Source organism: Leguminivora glycinivorella, chromosome 3 (genome assembly GCF_023078275.1).
Source record: "Leguminivora glycinivorella isolate SPB_JAAS2020 chromosome 3, LegGlyc_1.1, whole genome shotgun sequence".
NCBI classification, from domain to species: Eukaryota; Metazoa; Arthropoda; class Insecta; order Lepidoptera; family Tortricidae; genus Leguminivora; species Leguminivora glycinivorella.
This window is the reverse complement of record NC_062973.1, coordinates 5,455,345-5,472,493: the sequence shown is the minus strand read 5'-3', so window position 1 is coordinate 5,472,493 and position 17,149 is coordinate 5,455,345. Positions and strand designations below refer to the sequence as shown.

At 35.4% G+C, this 17,149-nt stretch overlaps 1 protein-coding gene across 2 annotated transcripts in view; it reads right to left on the bottom strand.

The window, feature by feature from the left end:
* Positions 1–17,149, bottom strand: part of LOC125242546 — a 181,460-nt gene that overhangs the window by 63,423 nt on the left and 100,888 nt on the right. The window contains exon 1 of one of the 2 annotated variants that reach the window (XM_048151303.1): positions 13,064–13,193. The exons of the other annotated variant lie outside the window; for it this stretch is intronic. Within the exon in view, the coding sequence (XP_048007260.1) occupies positions 13,064–13,114 (51 nt within the window). The 5' untranslated portion in view covers positions 13,115–13,193. Of the gene's footprint in view, positions 1–13,063; positions 13,194–17,149 lie in introns of those variants that run through there. 2 annotated transcript variants of the gene reach the window in all.

Here is a 17,149-nt window from a genome sequence, read left to right as displayed (position 1 = left end):
ACCTACTCGTACTCATCAGTATATTATAAGGGAATAAAATGAAGTAGGTTTTTACAGCAAGCAAGGTTTTGTACCTACTTTTAGGGTTCCGTAGTCAACTAGGAACCCTTATAGTTTCGCCATGTCTGTCTGTCCGTCCGTCCGTCAGTCCGTCCGTCCGTCCGCGGATAATCTCAGTAACCGTTAGCACTAGACAGCTTTAGCTGAAATTTGGTACCAATATGTATATCAATCACGCCAACAAAGTTCAAAAATAAAAAATGAAAAAAATAAATGTTTTATTGGGGTACCCCCCCTACATGTAAAGTGGGAGCTGAATTTTTTTTTATTCCAACCCCAACGTATGATATATTTTTAGATAGGTATTTAAAAATGAATAAGGGTTTACTAAGATCGTTTTTTGATAATATTAATATTTTCGGAAATAATCGCTCCTAAAGGAAAAAAGAAATGCGTCCCCCCCCCTCTAACTTTTGAACCATATGTTTAAAAAATATGAAAAAAATCACAAATGTAGAACTTTATAAAGACTTTCTAGGAAAATTGTTTTGAACTTGATAGGTTCAGTAGTTTTTGAGAAAAATACGGAAAACTACGGAACCCTACACTGAGCGTGGCCCGACACGCTCTTGGCCGGTTTTTTACTTTTAATTTTTATTTATTTTGAACTTCACTATCAGTCTCATAAAAATAACTATAACAATGCATGTGCTCAAAAAGTGCGTTTACAATGCATGTGCTCGAAAAGTACGTTTTTTACGAAGCAAAATCGTGCAGCAAGTAGTAGGTACTTTTAAAGTAGTACTTTTCCACACTAGTGTTTTTTACATTCCAATTTTATTTAAATTTTGAACGCCACCATCCGTCCCAGAAAAATCGTTCGGAAAGTTGTACATTTTCGCACTAGGGTTTTTTACTTTTTTTTTTTAATTATGAACTTCGCTATCAGTCCCGTAAAAATAGCTATTATAATGTACGAGTATGTGCTCGGAAAGTGCGATTTCTATGTAGCAACATTGTGCGGAAAGTAGTACTTTTCCGCACAAGCGCTTTTTACTTTTCAAATGTTTTTAAATTTTGAACTTCACTATTAGTCCCATAAAAATAGCTATTAGAATGTATGTGCTCGAAAAGTGCGTTTTCTATGAAGCAAAATTGTGCGGAAAGAAGTAGGTACTTTTCCACAATATTCACTGGTGCTTTTTACATTTATTTTTTTTTATTTTGCTTTTAACTTTAACTTAACTGATGACTGGGACTGATAGTGAAGTTAAACTTAACTTTAACTTCACTATCAGTCCCATAAAAATCATGTGGAAAGTGGTACTTTTCCGCACTAGTGCTTTTTAATTTTCAATTTTTTTATTTTATTTTGAACTTTACTATTATAAGTCCCATAAAACCAATGTCTTTCAAATTCGAAAATTGTACTAACATAACTTTTAATTTTAATAATTACTAAAGTATTTTGTCTTATTATGTTTTTAGGGTTCCGTAGCCAAAATTTTATTTACTCGCACAATGCAAAGTAAAGCATTGTTTGAAAACTTTGAAACATGTGCGCAAAGATGATTTCCGAAATTCCGACTCGTATCGGCTTATATGACACTCATCAGAAATCACCTACTTTCCGCACTTGTTGCATAAATAGCTATTTTGACATTTTTAACAAAGCCCAATTGAGAAGATGTTTTCAATTATCTAATCGTAAGATATCGATATAATTATTTGCTTTGTTCTTTCACAATATTTTTTTTAGTTAGTTCTTTACTAAAATTTGCTCTCGAGTATGAGCGTCTTTGCTGAGATGGTCCGACGGCCAAACAAAAGGTTGATCTTTAAAAAGCTAAAACTAGAATTGTTCGGAAACGCACACCTGTGTATAAACATAAAGATAGATAAACAATAGAACGACCCGGCGCGCGCTACGAATGCATTCAATGCCAAAACACACTATGATAATTCAGGTCAGTTATGTTTTAAATTTTAGTGTAAGGTTTTAAAGTCCAATATTGTTTGAATCGACATAAAGCTACGTTATTTGAATCGACATAAACTTGTTTCGAGACGATACGTATGAGCTTGTACTCGCTATGGTTATTCAATAATAAGTTGAATTTCAATGTGCGCAGAGATTAAAGTTGCTTAAACGGTTTAATAACTAAAATGATAGGGTAACCTTTAAGACTGGGTTTGGTTTTGGTTAGAGGTTAATTAAGTTAACTGTATCAGATAGGCTTACCCTATCAAACAGTCACCCTTACAAAAGGTTACCATTATGGTTGGGGTTTTTAAAACAACTTCTAAAATAAGCCTATGAAAAACCCCGGTTATGGTAAGCGGTTCCGGTCCCTGGGTTGTGTATTAATACTTTTGGTATTTTGTTTGTATTGATACTTAGTATCTTGATTGTATTTTTATTTTAAGTTTAGCTCGTGACAAACAGATCAAAGTATCTAACAAAATGGAAGAACAAATATAAATACGATTTAGATTGATGTCAATATTGATAAGAACGTTTAGATGCAGGTGCTTCAAATATGTAGCAATTTTGAATTAATTACTTACGTCGGCATTTTAATTAGTGCTAAAAATAAATGGTTATAAAAATTAGGAATATGGCCGGCACACGCCTTTGAGCTGAGTTTTTAATAACATTGATGGGTGCAAAGATAAAAAGAATTACGCAAAAAGTCGCAAAGTTAAAATATTCATAGCATATTTAGTTTAAGTGCAAAAATACTTTAGTAAACGTTTAGAAGTTTATGTGTACGACCAATTAAAAATATGTGTATGTTTTTAAAATACACCGCAACGCACGCAATCAAGTACAGTTGGCTGTAGTTATAGCCTTATATTTAAGTACTGTCAGCAGTACTTATGTCAGTGTGAATAATTTCGTCTGTTATCATTATATCCCTCGAAAATAGATGAAATAAATAAATAAAAATTGTCTATTTTCAGACAATTACAGCCCTAAAGCACCAATCACCGGATGACATTCATTTTTCCCATTATGAAAGCAGCATAAAAACTTCTTTCTTATCAGAAGTGCCAATAAGAAGCAGTAGCTGACTATCTACATCAAGAGTTCTTCCTTTACCAAAGTGAATCATTTACTTGAACAATCTACCAGTCAAGCTTGCCCTCTCAATGTTATTATTACTAGTTTCTACACTCTACACTGAGAGAAATTTGCATTGTGAATTTAACAAGTTCGACTTGTTGCGGTTTATCCGTTTGAATCAGCCAAACGTATGTTTAAAACAATATGTGTCAGGTTGTTTTTATAAAATCGACTTGTTGATTCAAATATACATATTGCCGATTCAAATGACAAGTAGCTTGTTGTTTGAACCAAAGAGCACGTAGGCGCTATTTTAACCAAAAAACTTGTTGAACGAACATAAAAACTGGTTGTATTTTCTCTCAGTGTAGGTACACCTTTATATTGGTAGTAGCTTTTGCCCACTTCACTCGCGTTAAATTCGATAATTGCGGAGTGCTTTATGCAAACTTCTTCATTTTTAGGAAAGTGGAGGGTTCGAAAGAGACAAAAAGTAGTCTATGTCACTCTCTATTCCTTCAACTATCTCCATTTAAAAAATCACGTCAATTCGTCGTTCCGTTTCGCCATGAAAGACGGACAAACAAACAGACACACTTTCCCATTTATAATATTAAGTATGGAAGTACCTATGGATATAAGAGTGAAAAACCAGTAGTTTATTCATCTCCACGCGTTAACGAGACCTTTCACCACAAGAAAAAGACCTATATTGTTAGTCTTTTCACTTACACTTACAACCTTTTGGATTACAAGAGGCGCTAGCGCAAATAACGGGACGGTGGCCACAACTTCGTAACCATATATGTATACGTATGTACAGCTACTTCTAATAATATGTATACATAGCTGAACGTATATCTGAGGATTAAGGGAGAAAATCGTTTACATATTTTTAGAGATCACCATACTACCATCTTAAAGGTATAGTGATTGTATATTCATGCTTTTGTATATAGCATAGAGTAGCTTTTCCATCGTGCTTTCAGGAGAGCTTTAAGTTTACTGTAAATACGTGCATTGTTTATTTATTAGCAAAATCAAACAATAGAGATGATAAGTTAGCACTTGAGTTTAGCAAAACTCCTTTTTTGCTGCGCATCGGCATAAGGGCTGATTCTCGGTAAAATCGGCGCTGTGGCCACTTGACAACATTATAAAAAACCTAGTCTAATGTTATTTATGGATGCTTGACCTTTTCAACTATGGAAATAAATAAGGACCGATTTTTTGCTATGTGAAGTGTTGAAAAGTGGAATTTACTGTCATTCTTAAATATTGTCCGTTCGTGAAGGCGACAAATAAGCAATACTTAGTAGGTCATCGAAGATATTTCACCTATTGGTATAAATGAATCTTTTGACCCTAACTTCGAAATGTAACATGGTATAAATATTCAAACCGTCAACATTAAATGTTCTATGGTCATACTTTGATTGAATAGAGTGCATGGGTTTTCAAAAGTTCCAAAATGTTCTGTTTAGTAATGTAGATATTTTTAAAAGATTCAGTTAATTCGAGTAACCTTACGGAGAAAACATGATTTAACACCTTTAGCTTGACCATCATCATCCTCCATGCGTTATTCCGGCATTTGCCACGGCTCATGGGAGCTTGGGGTCCGCTTTGACAACTAATCCCAAGATTTGGCGTAGGAACTAGTTTTTACGAAAGCGACTGCCATCTGACCTTCCAACCCGAAGGGTAAGCTAGACCTTATTGGAATTAGTCCGGTTTCCTCACGATGTTTTCCTTCACCGAAAAGCGACTGGCAAATATCAAATGACATTTCGTACATAAATTCCGAAAAACTCATTGGTGCGAGCCGGGGTTCGAACCCGCGACCTCCGGAACGAAAGTCACACGTACTTACCGCTAGGCTACCAGGGCTTACCTTTAGCTTGACCAATACTAAGAAACTAGGGGTTATCATTTCGCAACAAAAACTAAAAGCATATAAGTGCCGATTAAATAAATCACATAAACGTTTCATGCGAACACTATTAATACTGACATTAATAACTTTTTACCATGTAATTCGCGCTTTTTTCGACGCAAATGAATCACGTAAGGGTCAGTTTACACGTTTTTGTGCGAGGGAGAGCAGTGATGCGTCCCGCACTGAATGTATAATATATAATGTAAAAACTACGATTTGACGCCTCGTGGGTTTCGTGGGAGCGTACAGAGTGCGATGTATTGTACTAATCGCCCTGTAATCTGTCTTAAGCTAAACTAGACGTAAGATCTTTCTATGTGGCGTTGAGTAAGCGAATGGGTCAAACATGTTTGGGAAACCCGGGTATTTCCGTGAACTTTGAAGAAAGCAGTAACTTGTTTATTAGGAATAAAGGATACTACTAATAAGGACGTTGGAAATTAAGCCTTACTCCAAAATCTAAAAACTTATTGACCTGGATAAGCTGGATTTGAAATTTTATGAATAAACGAATATAAGCAGGTATTTTTGAAAAAGGTTTTCACTAAAAAACAAGATAACTGTCGAGAAATTAGTTACAAATATTGAACTAGTAAAAAGAATGTATTTAGAACACTTTCCCATCTATCATCCTTAATTTGAGGCTTGGCTCGATTGATATACCACTTAAGTTAGTAATAGAAAAATGTTGTAACAAATTGTTATTAAAAAAAATCGATAAACAGAACGTTTACAAATAATGGCGTCGCCCGCGCATCGCAGACGGAAGTAGATTTGAATCAAAATATAGACTTCCCTTGCGGAAGCCGCGCCTGCTTCGCTTTTACGTCCGACGCTTTTACATAGCCAAATGCACAAACGCTCACGACAATATCTGTTTCGTAGATATCTATCTCTATCGCTCTTGCGTATTGGCGCGACAGAGCCAGACTGCATTTCTGTCGGCGCTCTGGCGTCGACGACTGCCATTCAGCTGCGCCGGCGGTGATAATAATTTGGGCAACTGTTATGAAATTATGCCGATAGTTTTATAACGGCATGATTTATACCTGGGAATATTATTGGTAAAATGTGTCGTCAATCTGTGTGTGCATAAACGATAGTAAAATCTGAGAATCACTGGCGAATTGGCGATACTGACAAACTGACCGGGGTTGGTTATAATAATGAAACATTTGTCCGAAAGCTGAGTTAGTCAGGAGTGTTCTTAGCCATGTTTCATGGAAATCGGTCTACTATGTCGCAGTCGGGGTTTTTTTCAAAATTTTAATTTTGTGGTTAGGTTATAAAGCAACTATTGCGAGCCCTAATAAAATAACATAAATATCAATTTGTAGCATTATTTCTCCTTGTTACGAAGATTTGGATTTTATAACATTTTTCCAGCGAAGTTTACCAAAATATCTACATAAATAATAATAAATTAATAAATCGTGCAAGAATATCATACTAACATATTCTTATTGTTATATTAGTATTGGACTTTGTCTTTTGGCCTTGGTATTTTTATGTAGGATCAGCACCTGTATGACACAACTGCTTACATATAAAACACAGGTCGTACGAGTGAGAAAGAAATATTATGTAGCTGTTCTTTTCTCACGTACGTAACATATATTTTGTGCTGCTTTACTAAGTGTTATCGATAATAGAATCTCGTCTTGTAGGGCAAGCCCTATTGTGAAAGGCTTTCGAATAAATCGAACAGTGCAATTTTAAAGATCACTTTGAAGTTACGTTATCGACCAGCATCTTCACTTTTTATGAAACTAGTAATAAGTGCAATTTTCGTTATAAAGTAGGAAAGGTAGTTATTTAATACGGGATACAAACTCCTGAAATAATAATGGTTATACAGTCAAGTGTAAAAATATGGTTGTACACATCTTACTCAAAAATATGTCCTATAGCATCTTAGTCCGGTGTAATAAGAGCGTAGTACCATATTTATGAGACGATTATCGAGCCGAGCGGGTCACATATTTTTCGGCCTTCGATGAGTTATAATGACTTGATATTTGCACGTGACTGTACATCTGTCTTTTACAAAGGAGGCAAACAAGCAACCGGACAGACAATAACCGATTTGCCCATGGATACTCGTAAAAGTATAGCAGTTGTAAGTGCGATGCTGGTAGTATAGTTGGGGTTATGGTCTTTTTTTTTTAAAGGAAGCATCGTAAGATTATATACAATACACGCTCTAGCTACCTTTACCTTCGGTCAACTTCGGTCTTAAAGTCACCGTCGGTTAAACTTGTCCATATATTTTACGCAATTGTCATAGTTGGTAAACCTGTTGCACAGCTAAATAAGAGCAATAACAGACCAGTTAAATGCCCAGTAATAGCTGGTTTCGTGGCCAGCCGGCAATTTCGGGCCCGGCTCCGATGCGGTAGGATTTATTTCAGGCATGGAAATTATAGTTATTGGCGAGACTACTTAAAAATCTTTAGGTTGTTTCATTACTTGAAAAAAAAAAATGCACTGATAGGTGTGCTGACTGGTACCGGCATACTACATACGAAAACAGTTTAGATTGGTTCATACTTGGAAAAAAAAAATACGTGGGCCATTTTTTTCAAAAATCTCCAATTTTTTTTTGGATTTGGAATTTTTTATGTGGTTTCCACTCAGAATCGCGAGCTCTTTCATTTTTAATAGGAGAAAAAAAATGTCCCAAGGTTTTTTCCTGTTTCGTTACCATTTTTCATACATTTTGTATGGCGGTAACGGAATGGAAGGTTCGAAAAAATGTATGGAAATCTTGGGATATTTTTTTTCTCCTATCAGGATCGAAAGACCTCGCGATTCTGAGTATTAATCGCGTAAAAATACCCATGTTCCAAAAATATGGGGTGGACAAAAAAAATGGACCACGTACAGTACACGCTTAATTATCAAAGAAGTTAGTTGTAAACCCTTTGCCGCTAAAGACTTGCAATAACTGACAGATATTGCACGCCTGTCTAGTCGACACATATCGCACTCTCCTTAAAACATGGAAAGTATTTCGATTGGTTGAAATTACCCGCCGAAATTGCCCCTCTTTACCTTATAAAATGAAGATAAATATATTTCGTACAAAAAGAGATAAAATCGACTTTCAATTCGACTTTAAATCGATTATTTATGTGAGTTCAATGGAAGAAAGTAAAACGTTTTCGGGCATAAGTTAATCGGCGAATAATGTCATTATCGAATCAAATTACGGATACGGTTACGATTATTACATAGTATTTAGTTAATTGATTGCGTAAGAGCAGACATAAACAACATTTTGTGAAAACCTCTTTTTGTGAAATTACTTAAATATCCATAGTATCCATATTTATTTTTTAATATTATAAATGGGAAAGTATGTGTGTCTGTTTCTTTGTCCGTCCTTCACGGCAAAACGGAGCGACGAATTGTAGTGTTTTTTTAAGTGGAGATAGTTGAAGGGATAGAGAGTGACATAGGATACTTTTTGTCTCTTTCTAACGCGACCGAAGCCGCCGGTAAAAGCTAGTAGTTAATATTTAAATGGAATTCTTCAAAAAATAAGTGTTCTGTTCTAAAGGGTCGGCAAGCGCAAGTAACACCCTGAATGGCATTTGTCCGACGCGAAACGAAAACGAAACGCCGCGTAAGGTAGTCTGGCTCTGTCGCGCCAATACGCAAGAGCGATAGAGATAGATATCTACGAGCGTTTCGTTTCGTGAGCGTTTGTGCCATTCGGCTACGCACCCACTGGTATCTGTACTTATGTTTGAAACAAATGAGACACGAATAATTAGGTTTGATTATAAAACAAATATGTTTATTGATTGAAACAATATAAGTAAAGGGTTAAATGTTATCAAACTCAAATAAGGTTATGATAAGTGACTTGATTAGAATAGAAAGAAATATTGTTACTAATTATCACACTTCCGACAGTAGATATCGGTATAATTTGTGAAGTAATTCTGTAACGTTACTGTACCTACCTACATTGATAGTTGTTCGCATTATGTACTTACAACTTACAAGTTACAACTAATGCTAACTAACTAAACTACCTACGTAATGTAACTGTTAGTTATGTTATATTTGAATAAAGAATTTATTTATTTATGTTAAATGTACCTATTTAATAGATAAATAAATTTAATTAGGCAGGTAAAATGAGTGTAATATGCGATTTTATGACACCTTTCTTTTTAATAAACATACTATATTAGGTACACCTACCTCCGTACTTTTACTAGTATTTTTTTTTTAATTTGAAAATCCTAGGTTTATAGCTTTATGCAGTTATTGGAACAAACCAGATTTTACTGAATGAATGGATAGCACCAAAAAAAGAATAAAACATGCAACTTTATCTTCTATTTTTAAAATCGCGCCACGCCACATGCTCGCCATACATATGTATTATATATACATATGTATTAGCCCAAAGAACCGCAAGCGACCGCTTTCGATCTCCGAAACGGGTAATTTACTTTTTACATTTACTTATAATGAACGAGTTTCGACTATTAAAACAAAATTAGTGCCTCCACAAATCTGCTGATTCCTGGTAAAGATCATCGTTTGCGACACGCAAGTCGTTAGAAGCTTGATTATGTAGGTGTCTATAGAGGTAGGTTTTTGCCTATTAACGCAGACCTACTAACTTAGTTTATACATGTATGTGGAGAATTATCTAGATGCAAAATTTTAAAGAAAGAAGAAAGAAAGAAAAAATATTTATTTGGTATAAAAACATTAAAAACATATAACAAGATACATAGATGCAGGTGAATCATTAGGTACTGTTATACCAAATAAGATGCCTCTCAGCGTGTCTAAGAGACACGACACTGACTTTCAGGGCACCCATAATTAAAACTAAAACAGAATATTAAATGAACACACAGAACTAAAACAGAGAGAGAGAGAGAGAGAAGCAAAATGGGAATAACAGGAACAGATTTTTTGATTAAGGGGCAAACAGATTACCTCAGTTATTCGTGACTGACATTTTTTGTGCCAATATCGCCCGGCAGACTGATACTCGTAATCTGTGAGGTCTTTTACGATTTAGGTTCAAAATCATAAATTATTTGTTTATTTTTTAACCCTTTAACGGTCCAGGCATAAAAATACACGATTCCTTAAATCTTCTCTCCATATCTCACCTCGTGTCTTGGCCTCCTTTGTCTTATTTTGAATCAAAAGAAAATACAAGAGTAAAATTTCTTAGAGCGGTAGTTTCGGCTGTATAAAATCTAGGCGTGTCTTTAAAATTGTGTAATATTCTATTCTGTTTACTATTTTTTTTTTAATTTTTTTACCAACATTGTAAAGGTAAGAGCGTTTTGCCGAAGTATCATCACTGAAACCTTACGCCGTGGCTTGCGTGGGCGACGGTCGCGCGATGGTCGCGCGACGGCGATGCGACGTATACGAAATCAAACCTTATCGATATGGAAGTAGACGATGCGATGAGACGCGACGGCGACGGTCGCGCGACTGTCGCGCGACCGTCGCCCACGCAAGACACGGCGTTATATTCAACACAAAGTATGACAAGGTCGTAATATTTAAACTCTCCTAGTAAGGTATTATGTGCCCTCATTTCTTTTAGTACATATTATATTTTTAGAGTTAAAGCACGTAATGTATCTTTAACACACATTCGATACGCTAAGAGTATCGCGAACAGACGTGATCATTCATACGATATCTTAAAAAGCATCCATTATTCATTTAATATTACTTCATAAGTTATAAAACTGATAAGAGGCCAAAATATTCGCGACAGAAACCATTGATCTTTGTTGTCCCGTTTCCCTTATCAAAAGTAATCATTAATATTACAAGTAAGGAAATATCCCCATTAATTATGCCCAAGGATTATTTATATAGGACTACTTTTGCTCGCGGCTTCGCTCGCGTTAGAAAGAGACAAAAAGTAGCCTGTATGTCACTCTCCATGCATCCCTTCAACTATCTCCACTTAAAAAATCACGTCAATTCGTCGATCCGTGAAAGACGGAAAAACAAACAGACACACACACTTTCCCATTATTTATATACAATTTACAATCTTCCATCTATGAAATACTAACATGATGCCTAACAAATCTATTTGTTCTTATATAAAATAAAAACACGCAAAAATATTTGGGGAAAATAAGATTTTGGCCCCTTCCAGGCTGCGAAACATCGCCATCTAGTTTTAAGCCTAAAAGGCCCATAACATTTCAGGGGTCTGTCCCGTATTATATCGTCTTTGCTTACTTATACCATTTTTTAAATAAAATGGTTGTCAGTTGTCAATAAGGTTCTATTTTCATATAGCTTTCCGTCACATTTGTAGCAATTAATGACTACCAATTATGTTTTTGATAATTACCTTATGACGCCATAACTTCTTTTCTAAACATCCATCCATATTGAGCAACGTATAAAAGTCTTAAAATCGACCCCATTAAGGCTGACGTCCACTTACGTCGAATCGAGTCTACCGTACAATTTACTACGAACGGCGAATTCGATTCGACACGTCGCTAATAGACGCAGTTGCAATAAGTAAATGTAGAAGGCGAATTATTCAGATCCGTGCCGAGGCTAGTGGACGCCAGTCTTAAGGGTCAAGTGTAATGAATCTACATTAAAAGTCAAAGAAATCGTTCCATTTCCACTCCATTAGCGGCCACTAGCCGAGACGAACTTTGCCCCAAGGCTCGCCCAAAACACGCACTCAAATTTGCCCCAACTTCTAACGAACATCCCTATTTAAAATAGGGAGAGCGTCCATCCGAAACGACGGTCACTCCGTTTTTTTATTCCTACCTGTACAAAATCCCTGTATTTGTATACATATAAACAATGCGTCCGTCTCGCTTCCTCGAAGGGGAAAACGAGGGTTTGTTGTGCTTTCTCTTTTACTCGAACGCGTTGATGTCGTTTGCACGAGAAGGGAATTGTAGGAAACGGAAAGATTCAGAGTAAGCCCTTTTGGAGGCAATATACTTTGACATATATTTTGATACGAAAGATTTGCTATTAATTATGATATGCTTAACTAGAAAAATAAAAATAGTTGATGTTCCTATTATGGACTAAATGTGTCGATATTATTCATATCGTTTATTGATACAATTAGTTAATAAATAGAGTAATATCGTAATTCTTATCAATTAATGCAATGATTATTCAAAACCTAGACAATTAGTAATAATAGGTGCAATTAGAAATATAATAGACTTTCTGAGTACGATGAAAATACATATTTAACTCCCATGCAAATTCAATGGAAAAAATAACACACAATCCAAAATAAATACCACGAACTTTCTACTAAGAAAACTAAACGAAGAAAGAGCTTCGTTGAGATGAAAATAATTGAGTAGAGAATACTAAAATTCATACATATGGAAAGTCACAGGACTTGTCAAAGTATCTCTATATCTTTCATCCAAATTCATTTCATTTTGTCGACTGTTTGAAGCCTTCAAAAAGCATGTGGAGTCTCCCGATATACTGTGCGATAGTCGTTTATTTTAAATCAAAGGCTGCACGGGCCGGGAGGAACGGGAGAGGAGTTCGAGGGGGGAAAGGAGGGAGGGAGGGGATCAAGATTGTGGCGCGGGCGCGGAACCGGCTCTTACAATAATATTTTAACTTTTATATAAAACTTGGCGCTTTTCCGTTACAAAATGAAAGCATTGTTTACATTTGAGATAAACTGGTGAAGGTTTGATGGACATTGAAGCCTTAATTTCGCCTATTGTCAGAATTTAACAATAGACGCTAATATAGGTATAATAATATCATGCATGGGCGTATCAAAAGTTTAGTTTGGTTTGAGATTATAATAATAGGTATCTTTAGACGTTATAAGCAGGAATATGATTGTTACACTCATGCTTAATAGTAAAAGATGCCCTCTAGAAATCTAAATAACAAATGAAAGTTACGTAAATATCAATTACAAAGGTAAACAAATTTCCCGTATCTCTTGTTTACGTTTGTGTACATGAAAGTACCTAGAAGGGAAATGAGACAAGTGCAACATACATTATACTTTACTATAAACTCACCTTAGCACTATGGTACAGGGCACTATTCCTCGTCATCTTAGCCTTAGTCATTGTCACTCAGTTCTCACTCTCACAGCACATAAACTTTCATGTTGACAATCCATCTGTATCCATGGGAAACGGAGTGAAACGCGACCGTGTCTACGGGTTCGGACGTGGGAGTGTGGCAATGCGTACGCGCACGCGATCGGCGCGCCATGCGGCGGACACAGGAACTAACGGAGTTTACTTTTAAAAACTCGTATGCAGCTTGATAGCTGACCATAGTCTGGAACTTACTTTACCAACCTCGTATGTCGCTTCCCATGATCGGCATATTCGAAATTCAGAATTCGAACTTTAAATTTGGAACACAAGGAATGCTTTTAGGGTGTTTGAAAACTGAGTTTTGTAAGCTAGCGGAGTGTTGTTGTAGGTACACTAGCGCCACGAGCGGCTAGAAAAGAAAACAGTGGGAAATAAGAAAAACGAAAAAGGATTGTAGTTCTGGCGTCTCCTTTACTCTAATATGATAGCCGGATAGTGAGAGTGCGAAGCAAAAAAGCATTTGGAATAGATAACTAGATGTGGTCCACACTGACTTTCAAGTTAGTCTCTATCCAACCGAAAATGAGTTTTCGGACGTTGTCTTAAGAAGTTTCATATAAGTTTTAAGAATAGGTTGGTGTAAGGCTTTTGTTTTAAGCGGCCATTTTGTTTTCCGTGACGTCACAGCGCCCGCGGGAGCGCGGGAACGCTGATGACATAAAAATAATTATGGGAATATGAGAAGGATAGGTCATTAGATTTTTTTGAAAAGGATGGGAAAGATTGGCTAGGGTTTTTCAATGTTTTGATGTTGTTGAGTGGCTTTTTAATCGAAGAGTAAGTACTTAAGTAGAATATGATACCTGCTGCAGTTATTTTTTATACAATCCTAAGGTGAAATACCCCATAATGGACGGTGATGCCATTATGGACAAAAAAACACAAATCCTTAAAAATAAGTATCTAAAATTAGTTTCTAAAAACTGACGGCTATGTACCATAAATTAGAGTTGTAGAGCTGTTTCATTTTGAAGTTTCAATTAATTCGGCTATTTCTGAAGGATTTGGCGACAAGATAAAATTCATCAGTTTATTGAAAAAAATATCAAGACGAATTCTTAGTAATGTTGCTAAGAGAGTTAAGTTCACGCATAAAAAAATAAAAAAATAATACTCGGTGAAAACTTGAATGCGTTTTACTTACTGCATTAAGCATAAGATAAGGTATAAAACATACTAGTTTGTTGCTCCAAAGATATAAAGAAATGGCGTTATTTTGCGAGTGTCCATTACTGGAACCGAAAAACTGCCTACCTCCTATGATGGACAAGGAACAATTTACAAAACCAAAATTTACAAGAAACAGTCCTATGTTAAAATAACTCAAACTAATTGTATTTATGGTATATAAAATTGACTCATTGAGTATCAGTTTGCTTTAAAAGTAAAGTTTTAAACTTATTTCACTGTCCATAATGGGGGATCCATTACTGGAGAACTGCCGTCCATAATTGGAGAAAAAACACCTAGTTTTAATTTGTTAAGTATGAAGAAACTAATAAGAGTATCCATTCTGTAATACGCTTGAAATGTAAAAGAAGGATAGGACATTCAAGATTGAACACGCTTAGCGGTAGAATTTTTACATTTATGAGTGAAATATCAAAAACAGGCGAACATTTTTCTTAAACTGTCCATGATTGGGTCCGTTACCTTATACTTGCTTATTTAAGTAAGATAATACGAGTACATGGTATGATGCCATCAGTTGATTGCCAAAAAAAGTACTTAAGTAAATTAATTTTGAGTATCCCAAAAATATTAAGTGTTAGGTAACCAACTCAGCCATGTTAAATTTCAGTCATAGATGGGCCTAAGGGGTAATTCAGATAGATATAGTAGGTACTTATTTATAATAGGAAATGTGAGAAATGTGGTTTTAGTTTTTTCACATGAAATAGGCACCAGGGGCCGATTTTTGAGTCTCACGGCGTTCGAATTCAGAAAATTGTCACTGAAAATAATAGGCAATTCACCGTTTTCAACCGATATTTTAGTGACAGTGAGACTCAAAAATCGGCCCCCTGATTTCCTGAAATGCTTGTTCAATAAAATAAATACGAACTTAAAACTGCAAATAAACATTCTGACACCGTACACTTTACAAATACATATTAATACACATTTAGGTAGCAAACGAAAACATAATCCGTCTACCGTAAGCACGGTACAAAAGACGGTCGAAGATCGTATTATGCAGGCGATTCAATCAAAAATAACAATATTTCGTATAACCTGCCTCGTTTTTTTGGACGCGAGCAGGTGGGATGGAGAAAAAAGGACAAAAAGGTTCGTTATACTGAGGGCTAAGGCGATCCACTGATCCCTTATTTTAGTCGACGGTGTGTTATAATTTTATAATAAGTCTATAGGTTCTTTTACTTACCTATATATATGCGAGAATTATAAGTTAATCAATTTTATGTTTACGTAACCGGGGTTTTTATTTTATGTAGTAAACGGAAAAAATACAGGTAAAGTAAATACAATGAGAATAAAATATTAAGTGTAATTTTCAAAGACTTTGTAAATAAAACACATCCAAAAATGTTAGTATATAATTCTTTTTGCAGAAAAATCATAAGAGTAATTAACCTGTAGGTTAAGTCCCTACATTAATAGTACAGTCAGCATAAACATCAACAGTAGCGGATCAACTAACGCTTTAGAAGTACCGAAGGTACATACTGTACCTAACAACTATACAAAAAAAGATGAGAAGTAATTGCAAACTGTACAGTAGCCTTACCATGACTTTTTTGAGTTAAAAAATACGTTACGTTTTCAGTGAGAGTTACGGAAAATGTATGGAAAAACTGAACAGCGCTCCAAGCGGAAACGCTCACGTACTAAAATTTTCATCGGTACCATAAGTTATTAACGTGTTTACTCCGAGTTTTCAATACGTTCCTAACTTTACAGCTAAGGCGCTCTCTTTCTAACTGTATGAAGTCAATAGAACCAGAACTATTTGACATTCTCTAGTGAAAACTCAATACTTTACGTGAGTAATCATTGACAGTCACTAGCGTAAAAGTAAACCACCAATTCACTGTGATGTGTCATTACTGTCAAATTATATAACAATCCCACAACATTTTCACGATTATATTTGCAATTTTAAATACAATTATGACTAATATGTATTAATTTATAATATTACGTGAAATTCAAGAACAGCTTAAATGTAGCAGTTAGTCAGTAGTTTCATAAAAAGATAAACCAGTGATGAAACCAGTGTTTGATACTTTTACAAAGGTAATGAATTATATTTATTCATCATTTTGTACTGTTTAGCTACAGTTGAGATGATTATATTGCTTGCTTTCAGAAAAAGAAGTTATTATTGAAAACAATATTTCCATGCAAGCCGTATGGTATTCAGAAAACCCAACGTAGAAGATTGTTCAAATTGATAAGGAATGAGGCAGTTACGAATCAACTGATTACCTACAGCAGCAGGCAGTACCAATTCATAGGCATTTTTGTTCCTCAATGCACAATACGTGTACCCATCCATAGTCACCATAACACCATATCTCGTGGGTATATATTAGAAGTGAACCAAAGGAAAAAACTTCAAAAAAATTATCCTATTACTGAAATACACAACATGTTGTGACCTTATTTCATTGGATGACTGTTTGTTTCACAATAAAATAAATAAATAAAAAATAAAGTATATCATTCTGTGACTTTGTTTATTTTGTGATATTCTTGAGTAACAGGCTAAGTATTTAATAAATTGACGTGAAACGAAAACTTAAAACCTAAAATTCAGCGTTTCCGTACATATCAAACATCAATTACAACGACATCGACATAACGACAAAGTCTAAAGCCAAGGATACACTAGGGGACAAATGTCCCACGACACGTGTCGCCAGCGACGTCGGGTGAAGTAGCGCGATGTTGTCAGACTTCGCTCGACATGTCTGGCGACATCGCGCGACACGTGTCGCCAGTGACATCGGGTGATGTAACGCGACGTTGCCGGAC